Raw genomic sequence first — 22,823 nt, forward strand, 5'->3', positions numbered from 1 at the left:
ATGTTGACGATTTGGGTGTATATGTGTGTGTTTGTGTGTGGTGGATGCAAGTTGTGTCAATATGTGAGGATGTGAGCATTTGTGGAGGAGATTGTAGGTGTGGGTGGATATGCATGTGCGTCCCAGTGTGTGTATATTGGTGCACATGAGTACAGGGAGGACAGAGAAACTCCAAGAAAGGTCCTGAAGGAGACCCTAGAGAGAAGAAGACAGACAGACATGACCAGGCAGTTCTGTCTTAGGGGCTGGTGCAGGAGGGTTTCCGGGCAGAGGCACAGGCAGCTTCAGGGAAGAGCACAGGGAGGAGGAGAGGAGGAAGTGGAAACAGAGGACACACGCAGCTTACGAGAAGTGTTTGGAGGGAAGGAATGAAAAGAGGGGAAGTAGAAGCTGAGAGAGCCATTGGTTGTTTGCCGATGAAATGAACTGGAGCAGATGGGCAAAAACTTGCAGACAAGAAACTGGTCTCAGATCTTTGGGATTCAGAATACATGGCATGTACTATCTTGGACAGTAGGAATGACCCTATGTGTGGGATGCTTATAATTTTCAAGGTGTAATGCAAAAAAAATGTATGAGTCTGATTCAAAAGTGTTTATGGGGGCTAGAGAGAGAATGAATAGAGATTAAGGCACTTGCCTTGCATGCAATTGACCCAGGGCCCATCTTAATCCTCCATAGATCCCCTGAACCCCACCATGAGAGGTTCCTGTGCATAGAGTCAGGAGAAAGCCCTAAACATTGCCAGATATGGCCACAAACATTTTTAACTAATTAAAATATTAACAATTACAGGTGGTGACTTTGGTACCTGGATTAAAAAATGAGCAGGAAACCTAAGAAATGTTTCACCTGGTCACTGAGCAGACACACATAGGGCAGATGGTCCCCACCATTCTCCATCCCAAGGTCCCATGAGCTCAACCACTGACTCTGGGCATTCCGGGTAGAGTGCAGTGTGGCCCAGTGGGGAACCCTAGGGGAGAAGGGTGACAAGAATCTGCCCTAACACTGTAGCCTGAGGCTACGGGTGAGCCTTGTCCTGCTGGCCTCCCTCTCAAACACACATCAATGGATAAAATTTGATGCTATGCAGCTATAAGGATAATGCAACCATGCAATTTGATGTCACATGGCTAGAACTGGAAGAAATCATGTTGAATAAAATAAGTCAGAAGAAGGGTAAACAGAATGATATCACTTACATGTGGTCTTGAACTGCATGAGGAAATACAGTGGTTTAAATAGGGTTTGTCTATAACACTCTTGGCCCAGAGTCTAATGGGGAAAAGAAAAGAAATAGAGTGGAGGGGAGGAAAACAGATGAGAAATAACGGGGCCTGAGTCAAGGGGATTTAGGTACATTGTTGGTGTTAATGGCAGAACTAAATATCTAAACACAGAATCTACAATACTGAAATCATGAGACCCAAACTTGAATAGCCAAACTTTAAAAGTTGTCTGTCAAGAAAGCAGGCTGGAAGGAGAAGGTTTGGGAGGGAACCTGGGGACATTCTGGTAGAGGGAAGTTGATACTAGTACTGGAATTACTGATGGGATCAATACATCTGAAACTCAACTATGAATAACTTTGTAAATCACTGTTTAATTTTACAAAGAAGTATGAAATTGGGGCCAGAGAGATAGCATGGAGGTAAAGCGTCTTTCGTGCAGAAGGACGGTGGTTTGAATCACGGCACCCCATATGGTCCCCCATGCCTGTCAGGGGTGATTTCTGAGCATAGAGCCAGGAGTAACCCCTGAACACTGCTGGTGTGACCACCCCCCCAAAAAAAGTATGAAATTCCCATGTTCCCATTGAGTCAGGAGTAACCCCTGAGCGCTGCTGGGTGTGACCCAAAAAACCAAAAACAAAACAAAAGAAAAATAGAAGTATAAAATTCCCATTTTCCCAGGGTGAGGCCCTTCTGAGTACAGAGGCAAGTCTGTGTCCATGTCCCTGAGCTGGCCCTGCTGCTACATTCCTGTGATGGTGGGGACAAATTGGCTGTCTGTGGAGTGAGCACTGATGTAGAGAGATATGGACAGAGGAAAGGGAAGAAGACATGGAAGTGTCCAGAACTTAAAGTCAGATGAGTGGACATGTCTGCACCCTCATACTGGGTTGTGTCTCATGGCTTTCTCACTGCTCTCATCAGAAATACAGAATTCCTTTCACTGAAGGGAAATTTGTCATGTGGCATTTCTTCTGGAGACTCAGGAAAGAATTGGTTCCTGGATTTTTATTTCTCAGCTTCTAGCATAGCATTCATTTTTGGTTTTTGGATGAAAATAATTTCTTTATTTAGGCAACATGATTATGAACAAACAAGTTCATAATCAAGTTTCAGCCATAAAATGCGCACCGTCCTTCATCAGTGTAACTTTCCCATCACCAATGTCCCTCATAACCCTCCTCTCCCCTGCCTGTCTTCAGGACAGGCATTGTATTTCTGTGCCATTGTCATGGTAGTTGTTAGTGTACTTATTTCTCTAACTGCACTTTCTATTTTTTGTGATAAGCTTCATAGTATGGGCTGATCCTTCTGGCCCTTATCTCTATAGTCTCTGGGTATTGTTATTATATTGTCTTATTTTTCTTAAATCCCAAAAGATGAGTGAGACTATTCTGTGTTTATCTCTCTCCCTCTGACTTACTTTACTCAACATAATAGTCTTCATATCTATCCATTTATAGGCAGATTTTTGTGGCTTTATTTTTTAACATATGTATAGTATTCCATTGTATAGATGTACCACAGTTTCTTTAGACACTAATCTGGATTGTTTCCAGATTCTGGCCATTGTAAATATAACTACAATGAACAAAGGCATGAAGAGGGCATTATTGTATTGTGTTTTTGTGGTACTAGGGTATACCCCTAGGAGTGGTATTGCTGGATCATATGGGAGCTCAATATCCAGTTTTTAAAGGAATATCCATATTGTTTTCCAGAAAGGCTGGACTAGACAGCATTTTTACCAGCAGTGAATGAGAATTCCTTTCTCCCCACATCCATGCCAGCAGTAGTACATTCTTAATCCTGTCTATACCCTAAGTTCAGTACCATCTTCACTCTGGACTAACAATTACAACCACTGAGGTAGATCACTGGTTCCCAGTCTTCCTACATGTGTGGGCCAGCACCAGTTAACAGATGTGGTGATCCCAAGACCCTTGGTCTAGTGGACTCCTGCTTCCCTTGGCTCCTGGCCACTTCCTCCACCTTCCAATCTCTCCCTGATGCCAGTTCTCCTCATTCCACCTCTCATTTCTATAAGCACTTGTGATCCATCTTACACCCTAGATCATGCAGGACCTTCCCTAATCTCAGAATTGGCAAATTAACCATCGCAATTCTACCTGCACCTGTTTCTGCTTCAGGAAAGCACAGCACATTTATCTCCAGAGCAGACTGGGCCAATTCTTTCTTCCTACTATACTCTTTAAGGTTGTTTTATGGCTACAAAATAAACTCCACCATTGTTTTAAACTGAAGCTGGTGGTTTATGTAAAGTTCCTAAGCCCCTAAACAACACTCCCATGCCAAAAAAGAATAAAAAGGGTAAAGTCTTCAAAAATTGGAGAACTTGGAGTTCAATTTTTTTGTGTCATTGTGTAAGCAAGAACCAGTTCCTTCCTTCCTTACCCCAAGCACAGTCCCATCCCCAAGATCAGCCAGTGTGGCTCAAATAAGTTGTTGAAAGTAATTTATAAAAATAATTAATTTGGGGGCCGGAGCAGTGGTGCACACACTGCCTTGTACACACTAGTCGAGGACGGACCACTGTTTGAACCCTCAGCATCCCATATGGTCTGAACACATAGCCAGGAGTAACCCCTGAGCATCACTGGGTGTGGCCCAAACCACCCCCAAATAATTAATTTTTAAAAAATGATTGGGTTGGGGAGATGGATCAAAGAATTAGAATGCTTGATCTGCATGATCAAATTTGACATCTAGCACCACAGGGGCCCTTAAGCACTACCAGAAGAGTCCCTATAAGAACAGAGCTGGGAGTAGTCCCTGAGCACCACTGGGCTTGCACCCCCTTAGGAAAGCAAACAAAAAATAAAAAAAGCAAATAAACATCTTCTTGCATTTTCAAGTTTTCCTCTTCATGATCCCAAAGTGACTGCCAAATATCACACTTAGAAAGGAAGGCAAAGACCTTCTCTTAATCTCGCTGTCTTTATTAGAAAAGGAACTGCTAGCTTGCCCTACAGAGCTATGGCAAAGAGGCAGGACAGATGAACACCTGGCATAGATTTCCTATTAGAAATAGACCTGGGCAGGCTGAGGTGTCAGTGGAGGAGTGAAAGGTCTGGGTAACCAGGGTCAGAAATGACCCTGTGGCTGGCACCAAGGGCCAGACCGTGGGCAGAGCTACAGTCAACACATGACTGGTCTCAGTCTGCAGACAGGAGAAAGCCCAAGTCTATGCCTGAGTTGGGAATTCATGCTGGCTTAAGTCTTGCTAAGGTTGGTGTCTGTGCACATCTGAAGCCAGGATCGAGGTTTGGAGATTGTGCATGTGGACAGAGATGCACGCTCAAGACCCCCACAAATCTGGATGGGGACTAGTGATGATGTAGACAGAGCAACCCCCTGGACTGAAACTCTGAAAGCGCTCTGTCCTGAATTTCTATCATTCACTCAGACCTTTTACCATAAAATCACCTTCAGTTTAGAAAGTCATCAACCCCTTTTACTTGATTCTGACTCTCACCTTCACAGCCAGGGGCCTTCAGGACTGTGTAAAATGGGCCAGGCTTCTGGTGTGGCATCCTTAGGTTTACAGCCTCCACCAGGGGTGGTGGTGCTTTTTCCACTTCACTGAGGAGGAAGCACAGCCCAGAGAGGCTGCTGGACAGGAGCACCAATTCTTAAGTCAGGCCTCTCCCCGGGGAGAAATGCAGAGGAAAGAGAGAGGAAGGTCTGCAGGGTGTGGTGGGGAGATGAGAAGATGGAAGGGGTGGGGGGCTATAACAGGTCTTGTTTTCTAGCCTGGACCTGAGTGAGCCACAGACGCAGACTGGAGTCTTCAGGGCCAGCAGAGGGCAGTAGGTGCAAAGGAACTGGGGCTCCATTCAGTAAGTGGCCCTATGTAGTTGGATTGTTACCCAGAGGATGGGGCATCAACATGTTTGTTTGGATTGGGGGTTAGACCACACCCACTGTGTAATTCTTGGCTTTGTGCTTACATTTCACTCTTGACCAGCTTGAGGGACCTTATGAGGTATGGGATATCAAACCCCAGTTGACTGCATATAAGATTAAGTGCATACCTGCTGTATTACTGCTTCAACCCCCACCATGGTACTTGGAGAGCGGGCAGAACTGGCATATTCCCAGGCTACAGAACTGAAGTCTGGCATCTGCCTTCATAGCATCTGCTCCCTACTTCCCACTGGGGGCTGCAGGCACTTGCGTTCTTCAGGCCCAGAGAGGTCAGTTCCCGGCCTACCACCACCTAGCACCACTGCACATGCACATTCAGACCAGACTGAGGCATGATGAGGGCACAGTGCTGGCTTCTCTGTGCCTCAGTGTTCACACCTGGGAAGGAGCTGAAGAGAAGGAGCATTTGGTGAGCTGTTGATGTGGTGGGCATGTATAAGGTCCAGGGAGGAGACACCTGCAGGTCTTGGGCTTGAACTCTTCCTACTGTTTAATATATAACTTTCCTGGGAAAAAGTCGTGTCAGAGTCTTTTCAAACAGGATGTGCAGAAGCTACGCCTTTGAGAATAGATGCTGGCCTGTACTCCACAAGGTGCTGGAGCAAGCAGGAGGGGATTTCCGGTGCCTCCACCTTCCTTTCTATGTCTTGAGGTTTTCTCTAACCTGAAGGGGTGCATGTGCCAGTATCAACAGCCATCAAAGCTAGTGGTGTTTGAGCGGAAAAAAAAGGAGTGCCTGAAAGCGAAGCTGGGAAGTCACTTGCTTTGCACATGGCTGACCTCAGTTCACACCCAGCAATGCACAGGTCTCCTGTGTGCCTCCCAAAATAAAAAGGAAAGAGAGAGGAGAGAGGAAGGGAGGAGAAGGGAAGGAGAGGAGAGGGGAATGAGGAGGAGAGGGGAAGAAGGAGATAAAGGGGAGAGAGGAGGAGGAGAAGGTGAAGGAAGGAAAAAGAAAGGAGAGGGGAGGGGAGAGGGGGAGAAGACGAAAGGGATTTGTCTTTTTTCTTTCATTCTGTGGCAGTTGATAAAGGTCTCTTGGCTAAATCCACCTTGCTAGTCCTAGAAGGTGCAGGGCATGGTGGTTCCCTGATGTAAATGTTAATTTATACATTTTGAAGCTCTGTCCTCAGCCATACTATTCGCATGCAACTCACGGCCACTGTTGGTCAGTTGGAGACTTTGCCAGAGGATGAAACTTCCTGAGGAACAGTAACCTTCTCTAGCTCCCTGGTCCTTTTAGGGGGTTGGGCCACATGGAGAGGTGGTGCTCAGGGCAACTCCAGGTTCAGCATTCAGGAGTGAGCCTGGCAGTGTAGAAGGACCACATGTGGTGTTGGGACTGGTCACATGAAGGCCTGGCCTTCAGTCCAAACCGCCTGCCCCATGCCTTTGTCTTGCCCTGAAATCTTTCCTAAGTTGACCTCTTGGTTTTCCTTTATTCTTCTTAATTCTTTCCTGCAATTCTAAAATAAACCTTTGACCCAAACTCAAAATATGAGGGGAAAATAGCTTTGAGGTTTGACTCACAGGTGTGTGGGGGAAGTTCCATTCACAAAGGATGAGGCAAAAGAAGGGACATGTTGTGGGGGGCTGCTGAGGTTGGCAGTCAGGTTGGGGGCTGGCAGTAAATCTCAGGGAGAGACAACACAGCAGTAAAATAGCTCAGGAATGGGGCAGGAGAGAGAACATAGCAGAAAGGGTGCTTGCCTTGCATGCAACCAACCTGGGTTCAATCTCCAGCATTCCATAGGTCCCCCAAGCACCCTCAAGTATGATTCCTGAGCAGAGAGCCAGGAGTAATCCCTGAGCATCAACCCCCTAAAGCCAGCAGGGGAAGGACTCATCGTTATTTTCATCACAGAAGAGCATGGCTCAGACCTGTCTCCCTCACTGAACCATGAGATTCCGTTTCCCCAGACTGGGCACAGTGCCTGGCATGCAGTAGGTGCTCAGTAAATGCTGGCATGCCACGTGGTGCTCCTGCTCCACATGCTTCTCTGCCTTTCTTGTGTTAAGCTGGAGAAGCAAGAACAAGGCTTCGCTGTCATTTCCCTGAGTCCGGGAGGGCAGACTGATGTGTACCTGATGGGGGCACTTCGAAGGCAGGAGAGCTCTATCTCTCCCCCAAGTTAGTTTCCCAGGTCAATTATGCAACATGATCTGCCCATGGATAGTCCATAAAGTGCTGAGATCAGGATCAGAAACCGTGTCTGGAGAGAGCTGGTTGACAATGTCGGGAATGCCTAGAGGAGTTGAAATCAATACTTTTCTGCAGCTACATTATCTCTGAGGGCATGTATCCCTCCCCCCCACACACACACACCCGGTGCCCACAGTCAGCGACCTGCTCTGCTCAGAAGCCTGTTTGCCTGCTGTCTTTTCTGTGAAAATACTCCATGACCATGTGAGCAAGACTCAAGTCTTTTATCTTCTCATCTGGCTGATGCGGACTAAGCTCTTTCTCTATCCTCACTGTATCTCTTGCTGGACAGCACTTGAGAGCAGGGACACCAGACCCTCCTAGTTACCATGTAGTCTTGTGTCATACTTTTATTTTCCATTTTTATATTTTAGGGCCATCTGTTTGATGATTTGGGGGAACAACATTGAATATGGCCTTGATTCTATGTTGAAGTTCCCATATTCATACTGTCATCGATCTCATTTCATAGCTGCTTCACTTCAAATTTGATTTTCTGGAACCCGAGTGATAGTATGGTAGATGGGGTACTTGCCTTGCACATGGCAAGCCCAGGTTCAGTCCTTGGTATCCCATATGGTTGGTTCCCTGAACAGCACCAGGAGCAATCCCTGAGTGTGTGTGTGTGTGTTGGGGGGCAGTATGTACTTGAACACAGGTAGATGTGGTCCCCAAACCAAAAAAGAAATAAAAATAAAATTGTATTCTCTGAGACGATTCTTTGCAAGAAGACTTAGAGCTGGCATTCCAGTAGGTGCCAGGTTGTGAGTGTGAAGGGGAGCAGGTGACTGGGAGCTCTGTGGTCAGGGTTGGGTTCAGATCCAGACTAATGGACATCTAATATTCTGAAAAATACTTCTGTTTTGCTTTGGGGCCACACACAGTGATGCTCAGGGCTTACTCCTGGATCTGTGCTCAGGAATCACTCTTCTTAGAATCACACATAGGATGCCAGGATCAAATCAGAGTCTGCCTCATGCAAGGAAAATGCCAATCTGCTGTACCATCACTCTGGCCCACTCATCTGAAAAACTGAGATAATATTGCACCTGCCTACTTGACCTGTGGCAAAGCAGGTTCAAGTTACTTAGCGTATTGCAAAATCCATACTTTTATTTTCTATTATTATATTTTAGTGTTTGGAAGTGCTTTTAAGTCTTGGAAGGTGCCAAAGCCCAGAGAGATAGTTCAGGCTCTGTATGTGTTTGTTGTGTGGATGTGGGCAAGGTAACCACACAACAGAAAAATTGCCCATGTAAATGTGGTTACTACTGACCTAGATGGGGAAGAACCTAAAAAACTTTGCTTCTCATGCAAAAAATATTCTCTAGAGCAGATTTTGCAAAGCTGAAGAACCGCTTTCTTAAATACTTTCACGCCTATGCAGGGATGGATACCAGCTGTGCCCTGGTCTTTAAGCACACTGACATCATCTCCTCCATCTTTTGTGCATCTTCAAGCACTTATCTAACACAGCCATAACTGGAAGTGTCTTGGGCCGGAGAGATGGTACAGTGGGTAGGACACTTACCTTGCATGAGTCCAATCTGGGTTTGATCCCCAGAAACCCATATGGTTTCCAAACCTCACCAAGAGTGATTCCTGAGAACAGAGCCTGAAATAAGCCCCCTGAGCACAACTGGGTGTAGCCTGAAAACAAAAACTAAGACAACATGAGTTCATGTCATACAGACACTGAACATCTCATAGCATGAGAACTATGAGAGCTGAGACTCACTGGAATCTAGAATCAGAGCCAAGAATATCTAGGCTGGAGGGACTAACTGACTGTGGGTGACTTTCAGCTTCACTCTAATCCCATTATAATACATTTGCACAGTGAAAATTTTGCCACTTCATGTCTTGAGTTTACAAATGTCATGGCAACTCAAGGAAGAAACCAAATGAGGTTAGATACTGGACTGCACCTTGAGTCCAGAAAAACCATCTCCCCAAACTCCTGTTCTCTAAAAATCCTTGAATATTTGCCCCTTATTAATTTACCCTGTTTCTACAGAACCAAGAAACATGTGTAGAAACATTGTTCACAACCTACTCAGAATTCTTCTTTGGTAGGTCAAATGGAGCTGGTCCCTGGATCAGGGCCCGATAGCTCAGCCCTGGCCAGATTTCTTCCTAGAACATCCATGCTGTGAGGTGAGAGAGATCGTTCAGCAGGTAGGGCACTTACCAGTGTTTGATCCCTGGTGCTCCATGTGGTCCCCCAATCTCCACCAGGAGGGATCCTTAGGTGTTGCATTAAATAATTAATGATGGAGAAGGATGGAGGTGGATGGATGGATTTTTCTCTCCCATCCCAGGCCACGTGGCTCCGCAACCCCCATTCAGCTGGCGGGTCCTAGGTTTAGGTCAGGGGTCTGCAACCTTTCAGACATAAAGAGCCACTTGGACCCGTTTCCGAAGGAAACTGGGAGCCGCAAAACCATTGCAACATTTAAAACAAATATAACACTGCATATATTGTTTCTTACCTTAATGCTATATACGTCACCAGGTACGGCTGCCTCCATTGGCTCCGCTCCTCAGCTCCGCCTCACTGCTATAGATATAGCGGAGAGAAGCGGAGCTGAGATTAAAGCAGTATTTTTTTTTTCTGACATCGGCTCCGGAGCCGCGGCAAGCCTTCAAAAGAGCCGCATGCGGCTCCGGAGCCGCAGGTTGCCGACACCTGGCACCTAAACTTTAGGTGAACGGCGGAACCAGACTCATCCAGAGACAGGCATCAGGAAGCATCAACTTTATTCATGCCCTATTCACCACATGTGTCACCTATATCATAACCTTTTAAGCATTTGCTATTCTTAGCTAGCCCTGCATCTTAACTCCTTTCAGCCATCTTCCATTTGACCTCCATGCTGGCCGAAGACCAAAAGGCAAAGGGCCTCTAATCCCCTGGGTCAAAGGCTTTACTACCTTTTCCAAGACCCCTCCCAGGAATGGGCGGGGTCTTGCAGGTAAGGTCAAGTTACCTAGGAAGAAAGGAGGGATGAGGCTTCACTTAGACACAAGGCCTGAGCACTGCTGGGTATGGCCCCCCAAATTGAAAACAAATATAATGTCCTGCCTCTAGGGACTAAGTTTCTACCTGCAAACACAGGACAGCACTGAAAGGCACTTCCAATCCCACTAGGCAGAAGAAAATTGACTAGTTCCCTGGGCTCACACACCAGGAGGGGAGCTGAGGCTCCTTCTAAATTGCAGGCCAGCACACCATCTACCACAAGTCAGGCAGACAACTGGCAGAGCTTTGGGTTGGCCACAGCCACCCCAACCAGCTGCATGACTGGCTGGGGCCCTGAGCACACATCCTGGGGTGCCAGGGTTTGCACAAGTATTTCCTGGCTTGGGACTCTTCTCCTGGAGCATCTATGGGCACCGTAGGGTGAACGATCTCAAAAATGGGATTCAACTGGTCAGTGGCCTTGGCGACTGCCCAATGCCCAGCACCTCCAGGCCTGCTGAGAACTTTCCCAGCAGGGAAAATATCAGGCTGCTATTCAATTAAAGTATTGCAATGCCAGGCTTCTAATGGGGGAGTGGGCAGTGGGGGGGTGCCTCTGGAGATCTGATGAGACACCCCTTCCTGTTATGTGGTGTCCCAGAATCACCTCTTCCAACTGGAATCCTAGTCTCTGGGAACCCACTTGATTAACCTGGCAGACCGTAGCCCCTGATTTGAGATAACTCTATCAGAGCCTGGCAGTTTAATCAGTGAGTGGGGACCAGCAGCAGAAACCTCATTTGCATGCAGCCCCAACTCTCCCAACCCCACAGCGAATACAATCCCGACATGTAAATACAGGCACATGGACAGAGGCTGGTGTGAGCATGCGCAGCAAGGGTGCTTGGTATTGGCAGTGGGGCTCCTCGCCTGGCAGGATCATGGGCGGGCGTAAGCCACCCCATTAGTCCCTTCCAGCAGCCAGCAATAGGATCCAGGGGGTTGCAGTCCAGCCTCAGGGTAGCCAGGCAGTTTGATTCTGGGAACCCCAAGTTTTATTTTTTTTATTTTTATTTTTTTTGAATTTTTGGAGGTTGTTTTATTCAGGCAAGCCTGGGTTTGAGCACAAAAAGCTGTCTCAAACCCCAAGCTAAGGGGAGAACAGGTTTTTATACTTTTTAGATCATTCCATTACATCTTATGCCAGTTACACAAAACTACAAAAGGTGATATTTCAAACATTCCACAGGTCTACATAAATTTTAGCTCACACCATACAATCCCCTCCCCTGGCGCCACTTTTCTCAGCTCACATTCCAGTGGTCTGTTTGTTTCTCCTTGAGAATGTCTTAACTCACCAGGATGAGGGTCTTAGGGAGAAGTTTGGCCTGTCAGGGTCTCAAAGCTATTTTATAGCCTTGAGCCAGCAAACAATGACAGAGCTAAAAGCAACATCAATCTTTACCTGACTATTTCTTTTTTTTTTTTAATTTTTTTATTTTGAATTATGAGAACAAAAGATGCAAAGAAAGAGGACAAGGTAAAGTTACAGTGGAAGGACAATCACCCATAACATAATTCTCAGAAGAAGTCCTCTCTCTTGCTGATATCTTAACTTTGAACTTTCAGCCAAAAAAATAAAATAAAACAGAATCCATGTGCAATTATTTTGTCCCTCGAGTCCCCAGATTGTAGCACATTATATTTCTTAACAGCACACAAGGCAATCTAAAGCCATCAAACTTACGTAACTCCTTTAACATTAGAGGCATAGTATTTTTTACATTTCCATGTACATGAATATTAGCTTAAGTTAACCTCAAATTTTAAGTCGGTACGTTTTAAGGATTAGAGTCAAAGGAGCACAGTAAAAACGTTGTTAGAGTGGCAATTGTTGTTTGCATAGGCCCACCAAAATATGAGAGGCATGGAAAGGAATAACCTTGGCCTAAATACAAAGAAATCCTACCCCTGAAGTTTCCTGGCATAAGACCAGCTCTAGGCTTCAGGCAAGTTATCGTCCGATCCAAGACGGGAACCTCAAGTTTTAATAACAGCTCTCTCCCTCCCTTTCCCCCTTTCCTTTTCCCTCGGTTTCTTGAAGTAAAAACAGGCTTTATTGGAAGGAGGAGAGAAAAAAGGGGAGAGAAAGGGGGAGAAAAAAGGGACAGAGAAAGGCGCACAGGAGAGAACACGGACTTCTCCAAAGGTGGAGTAGCGAGCCCCATACACAACCCAGCACTTAGATAGGAAAGTCCACATCTCAAGTAGGAGTTGCGGGTGACATGGTGTGCCAGGACCATATTCATGGGCTTAAGGGCCCCTGTGAACAGCAGCCCTCTTCTTAACAGCAGCATGAGCACCTGGTAGCAAATTGTCACTGCTTGAAAATCACGACAGCTCCTTCCTTCCCCGTTCACTTCATCCCTCCCTGTCCAGGTCCCATGTCCACTGCACGGAGCTCCAATTAATGAGTCCTTCCAGGGAGCCATCCGCCATCCACCCTGCCTGCAACTACATTCCCCACTGTCTCTCTCGCCCACCAATTGGCTGGTTTGTTCTCTGGGCTCTATTCCTGGTGGTGAGGTGGAAGCAATGCCCAGTCAGTGGGTGAACACATCTTGACTTGGGTGGAGACACTGTGGATCTCCTGCCCCTGGTAGGTGCCCATTGCAGGCAGAGCTACCAGGGCAGATGGTGGGTAGTGGGGGTGTCTGGTACCTGTTGCCCTGCATCTATCAACTGCACAATTTCACAGTTTTTCCAAGTCTCTGGAGAAAGCTGGTAGCAAGATGGTGCCGACCTACACATCCCTGCAGACTCAGCCCCTAGGACATGCTCAGGCATGTCGGTGCCACGGGGGTCAGGGAGAATGGGCCCTGGTCCGAGCAACCTGAGGACACCAGTAAGGCTGAGGAGAGGTTGGAATCTGGTGGGCCCCCACTGGGTAGGGGGCTTTCTGGGGGTGTCGACCTATCTCCACAACAGCAGCCACAGCAGGGACTACTGGCCACGATGGGGGCCTTGCCCCGCTCCTCCTGCCCATGGCACTGCTTCAGGTGGCCGCACAGGTGGCAGGTAAGGGCCGAGTAGACCACGGCGCTGGAAAGCTCATCCCTGAGTGGTTCCGTGTCCAGCTCTGGGAGATCCTGGAGGGGTCTTCCCTTTCCTGGCTCTGACCTCGGGTGCTCTGGGGAGCTATTTGGGGAGAGCGAATAGGATGAGCTCTGGGGTGGCCCCAGGTCGAGTCCAAAGGTGAGCAGAGGGACAGGGGGAGTGGGAGTGCTGGAAGCCAGGCTCTGAAGGGGTCGGTAGCCCCCACTTCCACTGCTGTCCTGTACCCCAGGTGTCCCCAGGGAACTGCCCCCCTGGGTGAGCAGGCTGGAGAAGGTCTTGTAGCCAGCCTGCCCCAGTGAGCCTGTCACTCCACTGTTCTCAGTGCTCCCCTGCTCTACCGCCTGCATGAACCCCCGATAGCCATTGAGGGGTGCTGTGGCGAGGGCGGGGGCTGCTCGGTGCTGGAGGAGGCTCTGGTGCAGACTCTGCTCCCAGCTTTCAGGCTCAGGCTGCTGCATGCAGGAGGGTTGCGAGTCCCCTGGGATGCTGAGGACCTCTTCCCCAGCCTGCCCTGGGGATGCATGAGCCTCTGATTGAAGGCACTGCTGGAAGCTGCGGTAGGCGGGGTTGTCTGTGATGGCTTGGTGTGCTGGGCTATGGGGCAGTGCGGCCGATCCGAAGCTGAAAGGCTGTGCCTCTCTCTGGAACGATGCCTCCTGGGGCTCTACACCTGGGACTCTGGTCCAGCTCATCTCACTTCCTGGAGGTGGCAAGAGACCCGACTCTCTAGAGTTCAGTAGGCTGCAGGACCCATCTTCAGCCCCTAGTATATCCAAGAATAAACTCTCCGTCAGTCGGTCCGCGATGTCTTTCCTGCCCTCCAGGAATGCTCGAGTAGTGCTCCCAGAAGATGGGCAGAAGCTTCCTTCGTCCTCCTGCTCCTGTTCCTCCTCTTCCTCCTCCTCTTTGTCCTCCTCCTCACACTGCACCTGTGCCTCCAACAGCTCCACGCACTGTACCACGCTGGTGCGCTCTGGCCACAGCACTGTCTTCCTGACCTCCACGGGGCGCCACATGGACATTCCAGGGCTGGGCATGGCTGTTTTGATGGGGAACTCATCCTTCTTGGGGGTATGCTCCAAGAAACAGGGCAGGAGCTTGGAGAGGCAAGTCTTCCACCGTCTGTGGGAGCAAAGTCAGTCAGGGTTCAGGGTCCAGCAAAGCCTGCAAAACTCCCACTGGTCCTCCAAAGCCCAGCTAGAGGTCTCAGGCTGTGGCCAATGTACCCTAACTTCCCTCCTGATCAATAATTTCAGATCCACATCATTACCAGACTGGACACCCCTGCAGGTAGGCCCTGCAAATTAGGGTTCTGGGACATATAATGTGACTTCTGGGACCAAAGTCATAGTACAGGATGTTGGGCATTTGCTTTGTACATAGGCCAACCTGGGTTTAATTTCCAGCACCCCATATGGTCCTCTGAGCATGGCCAGGAGTGATTCCTGAGTACAGAGCCAGGAGTAAGCCCTGGAGTAGGGCCAGGTATGGCCCCAAGATCAAAAAAGCCAAATGTGGTTGATAAACACCCAGACTATAGTATAAGTAAGTTTTTGTCCAGAAAATGGTATTTTCTTTTTCTGTATGTTTCTGTTTTGTGCCTTATTCAGGGGAGAAATATGGCCATGCTCAGAGAAGAAAGATGATCTCTTAAATCATTTCCAGCACTGTAATAGTGATAAATGAGAATAGTTGGGGTGTGGTGGGGTGTTCTAGGACTAGAGCAAGCAAGGGAGTGGCCTCTGAAGTGGGTACAAACTTTCAATACTGGGTGGGGAAAGTTCAGGGCCTCCACACCTGGAGGGCTCAGAAATGGCTGTTTGTCAACTGCAGTGTGACCATAGTTATGTCGCCCCAGCCATTCTTATCAGCCTTGCTCAAGCCCCATGGGGCACATCCCAGGGTATCTGGTGTACTTGATCCATTATGACATTCAGTGGCTCAGTCAGTGGCACCACTCTTGCAGTCCCTCAAATCCGGGCATGACAGAACCACTGAGTGCCAAGGTGAAAAGCAGATGGGGTGGGCGTGACCCTTCCTCTCCAGTGGGCCCACCACCCCATGCCAATATCTGAGAAGGCCTTGGGTACAGATACATACGGGCATTTGGTGACTTCCTGGCTTTGACATGGCTTCCTCCATAGGGGTGCCTATGATGGAGAGACAGTAGGTAAGACAGAACCGCTGTTACCATTGACCCTACCCAGAGAATCCACTATCCTTTCATTCATCTGCAGGCTCAGGCTTCCCCATCCTCTGGCAAGAGAAAGTTCAGAGAAGAGCTCAGAAGGCAAGTCAGGCCCAAAATGCCTAAGGAGAGGATTGCAGGATTCAGGACATTCTGAGGAAAGAGTTTCTGGCTAGTGTCTGAGCCTCTCCAGGGAATGATCTTGAGGTGCAGCGTGCAGCCTAAAGAAGCAAAGGACTTAATAGCCAAAGAGAACATAAAATCCCTCCACCCCAAGGCCTCCTGCTCCTCTGAAAATTCCACAGCCAAGGAGTCTCCGCATGAACCCCCAAACCCAGGCCTCACCACCTCCTACCTGGGGCTCCTGGATGATGACGGCCATGAGGGGGCTGCGGGCTGGGGTGGGGATCTGGTCCCACCACTCCTTAATCCTGAGAAACAACAGGAGATGGCATTGGTCCCCAAACAGCCAGATATAATGTAGTGCTCAGCAGCTCCTTGGATCAGAGCCATGTGAATGGGACCTGGGATGACCCACACTCACAGTCTCAACTGTTGTCTCAGAACCTCCCCCCTAAAGAGAAAAGATCCCCCACTGGTATTCTGGTCATGCTCAGCTGAGCTTAGGGGCTGTTGCATCAGGAGTTACAGTGGGTAGTGCTTAGGGGCCAGGTGATGACGGGATGGGACCCGAGAATCCAGCCTTCAATGCATATTTATGGTTGAACCAAATGAACCCACATTGACAAGTCAGTAGGAGAACCCTAAAGGCATGGGTCCCAGGCATCGAGCAGAACTCAGGACTCACTTGATGATGCTGATGTAGCAGGACAAGCAGACAAGCAGGATGACAATGCAGGAGATGCCAACGCCTACTTGGAAGTGCTGCTCCGGGGCCGGCTGGTAGTCTGCAGGGCAGGGCAGGGTGAGTGAACCTGACTGTAGAACAACAGGGTCCTGTCCTCCTCCATTTCTTATCCACTGTCCCCCACAGTCCCTCACCGCATTAGCCCCCTGTGGTCCCTGTCCTCACTGTGTTCTGCTGTCTTTTCACCATCTCAACTTTCCCAAAGCAGAGTGTCACCCAGGAACCCAGATTATAACATAACCCACCGGATTATGTTCCCAGAAGGCAACAGCCTGACTGAAATCCTCTCCTGTTTCCTTGTTGGGGGCCGGACATGTCCCCCTAACCCTGTGCTCGCCCTCCTGCTGCGACATGGTGCAGCTACAGCCAAACAAGTCTTCCTGGTGCTCACAGAATCGGAAATGATCTCTGAAAAGAGCTACTTCACCATTTAATTTTTTTAATTTCTGGGTAAGATCCCCCAACAAGGCTCATAGTCTGGGGGTGGGAAGTACTCCTGGTGATACTCATCCCAGTCTGAACACAGAATTTGAGTGCTTTGGCCTCCCTGTTCCAGGCAAACGATTAGTCTTGGGTGCAAGACCCTGATCTTGTTGTGAATGAATTAATAAGAAGACACATGTCCCAAGTTGCTTAGTTTCTGGTATATCCTTCAAGCCTGTGTCCTCCCTTGCTTGGCTCTATGTCTCTTTGGTGACTCTTTGTACTCTGAAGAAACCTGAACAAGTATTTCCTCTTTCTCTCCCCTCACTGTTTCCAAGTAACTCTTCCAATGAAAACTCTCTTGTTTCACTAAAAAATAGTTTCTCTCCTCTGTAACCTTGTGCATTTGGGTTTCCATATTCTCACATGCAATCCTGAATTGAGGGTCTATAAACTGTCCAAGGGGTCCCACAAATCAAAAAGACATCAAGACTTGGGGGGGGCAGTAGTAGGAATCAAACCCGGGGCCATAAGGCATGAGCTTTACCACTGAGCCTGATCCACAGCCTCCAAAAAAGTTAAAAGTAAAACCATCCAGGAGCATGATAGAGCCACCTGCAGTCTCATCTCAGCCCTCGAGGACCGCCAGAGCAGCGGAATCCTGTTCCCATGTCAGAGCCCAGAACAGCCAGGAGAGCAGGGAAGATCTGATCACAGATGGAAGGTGGGGAGTGACCGTCAAGGTGTTTAGTGCCCTGACATACAGACTCACAATTCTGCCATAAGACTTTGGCACTCCAGTCGCTCCAGGTGCTTCTATAGGAGGGAGCTTGAGCCTTCACCTGGGCACTGTAGTTGGCCTCAGACTTCAGGGTGCTGGCTACCAAGCGCAGGAATGTGTCCTTGTAAGTCACATCATAGAATCTGACCTGTAGAGGGTGGGGTGTTAGGTGCTACAGGAGGGAGGCCTGTTCTCATTCCAGATGTTTCTTAAGCCAGCCCTGTGTGCAGGGACTCCCAGTGTGAACCACAGTTGTCTGGGCCCAGAGTTTGGGGAAAATAGGAATCCCCCTCTGGATTCCTGTGGTTGATGGTATTATCTCTCTGGGCCGGAGCTCCTTTATCTGAAAAATAGCAGTCATATGGGGCTGGAGCAATAGCACAGCTGTAGGGCATTTGCCTTGCACTCTGCCGACCCAGGATGAGCCTGGGTTTGATCCCTAGCATCCCATATGTCCCACGAACCTGCCAGGAGTGATTTCTGAGCTCAGAGCCATGAGTAATCCTTGAACACCACAGGGTATGACACCCCCACCCCCAGAAAAAAGCAGTCACAAAAGAGCTACTCAGCTGTAGGGAGATAAAAGTATCCATACGGGGACATGGAGATGTGCTAGGGATGGGGCCGAGCAGATGCAGGACATGAGAGCCATTTTCCTGGAGCACCAGGAGGGTCTCTGTGCCCATCTTTCCAAAGCCTCTATAGTCCACCTGGGAAAGTCCTGAGATGGGCCCTTAAACTAAATGGTTTATGCTTCCCACATATGGGGAGGCTTGGGGCTGGGGCGGTCTGGCTTCAAGATGTTACCTGGGGTCCCTATCGTAACCTGTGGGGTCCCTTTCCACTTGCATGTGGGAGGAATTTTTGCGAGCTTCTCACCACAAATAACGGCAAAGACCACAAGGCCTAAGTGTTTGACTAACTCTGACCTTCGAGAAGGTTCCCTCCCACTGGCTTTGGGAGGCCACAAGGATGGAATTGAGAGTAGAAGGACAGTCCCTTATCTCCCAGGGGCTCAGTAGTGATGCTGCCCTAGCCAAGCCTGGCCCTGGGGTCCCATGACCCCACAATCTCAGGAGAGTAAAGAGGTGCTGTGTAAAGCAGCTGTGTTGGTAGCCATACTGTTCCAAGCAACAGAAAACCAGGAGGGGATGACTGAGTCACCAGGCCCTTGGGCCAGACATAAACTCTTGTTGCTGGAGAAAATGGAGGCAGCTGATTTTCCTGGGAAGCTGAGGATGGAGAGGGAGGATGCAGAAGGTCGGGACAGGGAGAACTCAAATTGGGGCTCAACAAATTTTGGATATTCACTGCTACAACTAAGGTGTGAAAGAAAGGCCCAGGAAGGAGACAGCAGACACTTGGGGTTCAAATCTCAGCTCCGCTGGACCCCTTGAGCCCTACTAGGACCTTGGACTAATCTCTCAGTCTAGCCTGTGTCATTACTGAGGGGCAGGGTCTGCCAGCCACAGTGCCCACATACGGGGTGGTAGTCATTCTGGGCCAAGCTTTCTGCCCGTTCTCTGTGCTTACTCACACATCCTACCATCAAACACACCATGACTTTTCATACTATAAGCCTTTGCTTAACTCCCCATCCCTTTTTCCCCAGCTAGAAAACTCCTATACAACCTGCAATGCACAGGTTAAAAGTTCACCTCCATTCTTGTGCATGACCCAGATATAATACAAGGTAGCTTCCCTATCTCTCTCTCTCTCTCACACACACACACACACACCAATTCTGCTGCAAGTTCCTGCTAATTCTTTTTTTTTCCTCTTTTTGTTTTTTGGGGTTATACTTGGTGATGCTCAGGGGTTATTCCTGGCTATGCGCTCAGAAATCGCTCTTGGCTCGGGGGACCATATGAGATGCCAGGAGCTCGAACCCCGGTTCGTCCTAGGTTAGCACGTGTAAGGCAAACGCCCTACCACTTGCACCATCACTCTGGCCCCCAAGTTCCTGCTAACTCTTTTTAGAATTTTTCCGAAGCTTGAATTTTTGCAGTGCTGTTGCTAGTGAAAATCTATGCCACCAGGTGCCGTGAACTAAAGCTGGGGTAAGGACACTTCTGCTGCCAGCTCAGCATTAACCTCCATTGGTTGTGGTTGTTCCATACATCCCAGGCTGTGACTGGCTAGAAAGGAATATATGACCATCTCTGATCAGTGACTAAGAAAGGCAATACTGTAGCCTGGTTCAGTTCTCAAGAAGAGTGGGCAAAGGGAGGGATGTCTCCGAGCTTTGCACCCCAACAATAGAAGTTGAGTTTTGATTCTAGAGGATAGGGGCAGCTCTGGGCATCCACACCATGTGGTTGCCTATGTGTGATATTGGATAATTCCACTCCCCCTGCTGAGTTTTGTGCCAGGTTTCCCTTCCATAAGGTACCATGGGGTCAGCACCCCCATCCCCATTCATCTGATGATGGGGTAACCCCGACGAGGGCACAGAAATAGGCCCGTGACAACCCATCCCAAGAGATACTTTGCATCCACAAAGATCCAGCATGATTTTGGGGTGGAGGCCTGAGACCCTGAGGAAATGCTGCCTAGATGTGAAGCCAATACAGAGAAAAGTAGAGCCAAGAGATGGTGAACATTCCTGGAGCTGAATGGGCCACAGGGCAGGACAGCGCAACAAGTAAGTCAGCAGCATCTCTGGGTCCTTGAGGCTGCCCCAGCCCGGGCCCTCCAACCTCCCTGCCTGGCTCTGGAAGAAGGTGGACCCTCTTTCCCTCGAAATCTCTGCAGCTCCCTCCCTGGCCATTATCTGAGCCCAGTCATCCCATTCCTGCTCCTGCTCAAGTCTTGGTGCAGTGCCAAGAGGAAACCACAACTGAGAGGTGGAATCAGCACCCACTGCCCCCAGCTTGGCTAGGAAGAGGAAGCAGTAACCCAAGCTGATGTGCAAACAAGCACAGTGTGTGTGTGTGTGTGTGTGTGTGTGTGTGTGTTGGGGGGAGGACTTGGTTCCCTGCAGAACTGGGCATCCTCAGGCTCAGGAGCCAAGAACATGTCTGCACCCTGAATCCCAAGAAGGGGAGGCACTATCATTATGCCATAGAAGGGGAAACTGAGGCACTAGGCTGTGATGTGACATTCCAGATCATGAATCTGGCAAGCAGCAGGCAGGGAGTGGAACCCAATATTCAGCTCGGTGATGAACTGAACCCACAGATGTCATATCTGATGTCAGGCCACCAGTGGGGACATGAACAGGGAGAAAGACAGGTAGCAGGAAGTGACCCCTCTCACCCACAACCAACATAGAGGGGGCCTGTCCTCTACTGGGGTGCCCCTGACAGCAGATTTTATGCCTGCTGCTATCCCCATGTACAAGGGAACTGAAAGCCATCAAGAGGGGCATGGAGAGGGGGAGGTCAGCAGCGTGGGGACACAGTGAGGGGCGGCTGAATTTGTTTCTGGGGAGCCTCTAAGCCTGCTGGTAAAATATCAGGCAGCTTAGTCCCCTCCCTCAGCCCATCAGGGTGGGAGTGCTGTCCCCGGTGGGCCTTGGAACATTTCCAGGAACTGGCCAGAAGGAAACTGGTGTTCACTACCACACCTCACGCCACCCCACCCATTGCTCTCACTCACGTCAGTGGGGTCGTTCTGGTTGGACACGATGACCTTGTAGATGAGGTCTTGGGACAGGTACATATAAGATGGGTATGGGTTGCTCCATGTCAGCTGCCATATGTCGGAGGTGTTGGGGCGGACCAGGAGGTGCCTAGGTGCCAGGGGCTTGACTGTGGAGAAGCGACTGTGATCAGGGGCTTGGAGACAATGGGGTAGCTCCACATGGGCATCAGCCACACCAGCAGGGGTGGTCAGGAATGCTGCAGAGATGGGCCTGATAACTGGTGAAGTGTGGCCAAGATGCCCAAAGCCCAGCTTCAGTGAAGGTAGAGGTATTAGCCTCCTCCAAACCCAAAGCAAAATGGGTCGGCCACAGCACTGGACTCAGCTCTCCCCACTGTCCCACTCCCGGCTCTGTCTGTGCTCACTTTTATTGTGCATGATGTGTGTCATTTGTCCTGATGTAGATGGTTTAAAAATTTCTTTATAAGCAAACACACCCATGATATCAAAAAAGATATACTATGCACTAATATAAACAAATGGTAGAATTTGTTTTGGGTGCAGTTATTTAACCAAGGGCATCAGGCACGCAAATTTTATTTTAATTTATGGATTTATTCACAGATCAATTTAAATTACCCCCCCCCCCCACACACACACACGTCTTGCCTAAGGTCACAAAGCAATAGCCTGTCCTTAAACTCTGTTCACAGCTCACAAAACTAATAGGAACTCAGGGTCTCAGGATAAGGTGGACCTGCAGGAACCACCCTAACAGAAGTGTGGCCGCTGACAAGTTGGCAGGTGGAAGGGTGTTGCATTTACTCTGCAGCAAGACTGTTCCCACTAACCCTGTCTCCTCTCCATGCTCTGTGCTGAAAGGGGCAAAGGTGCCCTGCCCCTACCCTCCATGCCCACTCACTGTGCTTGCTGGGCATAAAGAAGCTGTTCCACAGCACATGGTTCCCAGCCAACAGGCTCAGTTCGAAGTTGTCCGCGGTCACCAAGAACTCCATCTGCAGGATGCACATGCACTCGGCGCTCGCTTTGTTCTCAGGGACACAAATGCTGTTTTCTTCACTGGGACATGGAAGTAGAGTGACAGGGAGGGTGTGGTGGGCACACTGGCCTGGGACTGCCTTCCTCACTGGCCTCTGAAATTCCGGGCCATGTTCCATGACATGGTCTATCATGGGCACCTGTCATAGGGAAGAACCTGGGACAATGCAGAATTTGTAACCACTGAGATTACAAACGGTCCCTGTGAGGACCATTTACCCAGTGAGAGTGGCTGGGGCAGAGCATAGGCTCTGTTCACTACAGCAGCATCCTAATGGGCACCAAACATAGCTCATCTCAGAGACACCTCCCCAAATGCTTTCTGCCAACTGACGGTAGTAGCTATTTGGGATCTGGAGGGGCATGCCATTGTTGTCCCAGCTATTTAAGTCTGCTAATGCAGGACAAAAGCAGCCACAATAAGAGGATGAGATGCTGTGTGCCAATGAAACTT

General features: G+C 49.1%; 1 protein-coding gene across 1 annotated transcript; it reads right to left on the reverse strand.

The window, feature by feature from the left end:
• Positions 1-12,663: 12,663 nt before the first annotated feature.
• Positions 12,664-22,384, reverse strand: IL4R (interleukin 4 receptor). The gene is made up of 7 exons (XM_049787804.1): positions 22,233-22,384; positions 21,326-21,477; positions 17,717-17,873; positions 16,462-16,561; positions 16,009-16,084; positions 15,566-15,615; positions 12,664-14,587 (listed from the first exon to the last, which is right to left on the reverse strand). Exons 1-7 carry the CDS (start codon positions 22,339-22,341, stop codon positions 13,177-13,179), a joined length of 2,055 nt encoding a protein of 684 aa, XP_049643761.1. The 5' UTR covers positions 22,342-22,384; the 3' UTR covers positions 12,664-13,176.
• Positions 22,385-22,823: the final 439 nt, after the last annotated feature.

The sequence above is a fragment of the Suncus etruscus genome, chromosome 15 (assembly GCF_024139225.1).
Source record: "Suncus etruscus isolate mSunEtr1 chromosome 15, mSunEtr1.pri.cur, whole genome shotgun sequence".
In the NCBI taxonomy this organism is placed as follows: domain Eukaryota; kingdom Metazoa; phylum Chordata; class Mammalia; order Eulipotyphla; family Soricidae; genus Suncus; species Suncus etruscus.